Source organism: Cynoglossus semilaevis, chromosome 1 (assembly GCF_000523025.1).
Source record: "Cynoglossus semilaevis isolate Cse_v1.0 chromosome 1, Cse_v1.0, whole genome shotgun sequence".
Taxonomy (NCBI): domain Eukaryota; kingdom Metazoa; phylum Chordata; class Actinopteri; order Pleuronectiformes; family Cynoglossidae; genus Cynoglossus; species Cynoglossus semilaevis.
Window position 1 is genome coordinate 387,138 of NC_024307.1, and position 956 is coordinate 388,093.

The 956-nt window shown below is 59.1% G+C and overlaps 1 protein-coding gene across 1 annotated transcript in view; it reads left to right on the top strand.

Moving 5' to 3' along the window:
* The first annotated feature begins 14 nt into the window (after nt 1–14).
* The window catches only part of insm1b (insulinoma-associated 1b), a 3,038-nt gene continuing 2,096 nt past the window's right edge, over nt 15–956 (top strand). Inside the window, 1 exon segment of the mRNA XM_017038221.2 lies at nt 15–892. Within this exon segment, the coding sequence (XP_016893710.1) occupies nt 434–892 (459 nt within the window). The 5' untranslated portion in view covers nt 15–433.

Genomic DNA, 956 nt, shown 5'->3' on the forward strand with positions numbered 1-956 from the left:
TGCATTTGTATAAGGGCCCATCAGACCGTAAAAAGAGGAGGGTCTCGGCGTGTGCCTCGGTCGGGGAGGGGCCGCCGAGCGCACACATTAATGCAATAAACCGCCGGTACATCTGCTGAGCTATCTGCACATCCTCCAACGAAATCCACGGACGCCGCGCTCTGAGCCCTCCCACAATCAAATCCACTGGGGTCTGGGTCTCATCCGATTGGTCAGGGATGCTGCAACAGGGGGGGCGAGAACAATAGCATCATTCCGGCATAAAAGAGTGGAGCTATGCCTTGGAGACGAAAACATTTCAGTAACAGAAGGATCAATATACTGGGGGAGAAAAGTCCCAGAAGCCTCTAGTGTTGCCATATTTTTTGACCCAACCTGGATACTCGAGGTTCTACCACCGTCCCGAAGTGCCTTCCAGCCGCCACTCGCCAAGATGCCCAAAGGATTCCTGGTAAAAAGAAACAAGAAATGTGCACATGTTTCCTACAGGACTCGGCCGGACGACAGTGACCTCCAGGAGCCACCCACCCCAGCTGCCTTGCCGAGTCACCGGGACCCCTCCCCGCCGATGTCCACGGCGTCCAGTCCGGACCGCGCCACAGCGTCGCCCGTCTTCACCGCGGCCGACGCGCTGGTGCCAAGGCTGGAGAAGCCGGCTCAGTTCGGTAACCCGGAGGCGGTGTGCCAAGCCATCTACAGCCCCACCCGGCCCATCAGTAAGGAGCACGACAGAGGATATTTCGAGCGAAGTTTCAATCTGGGCTCGCCCATTTCTGCCGAGTCATTCCCGACACCTGCCTCCCTCTCCGGCTTGGACCATCTCCTCTACGCCCCTGTCGACCTGAAAATCGGCACCAGCAACAGCAGCCGCAGCGGCACCAGCAGCAGCACCATCATCACCACCACCAGCAGCAGCAGCAGCAGCAGCGGCAGCGGCCCAGGGCGACAGAAAGCGC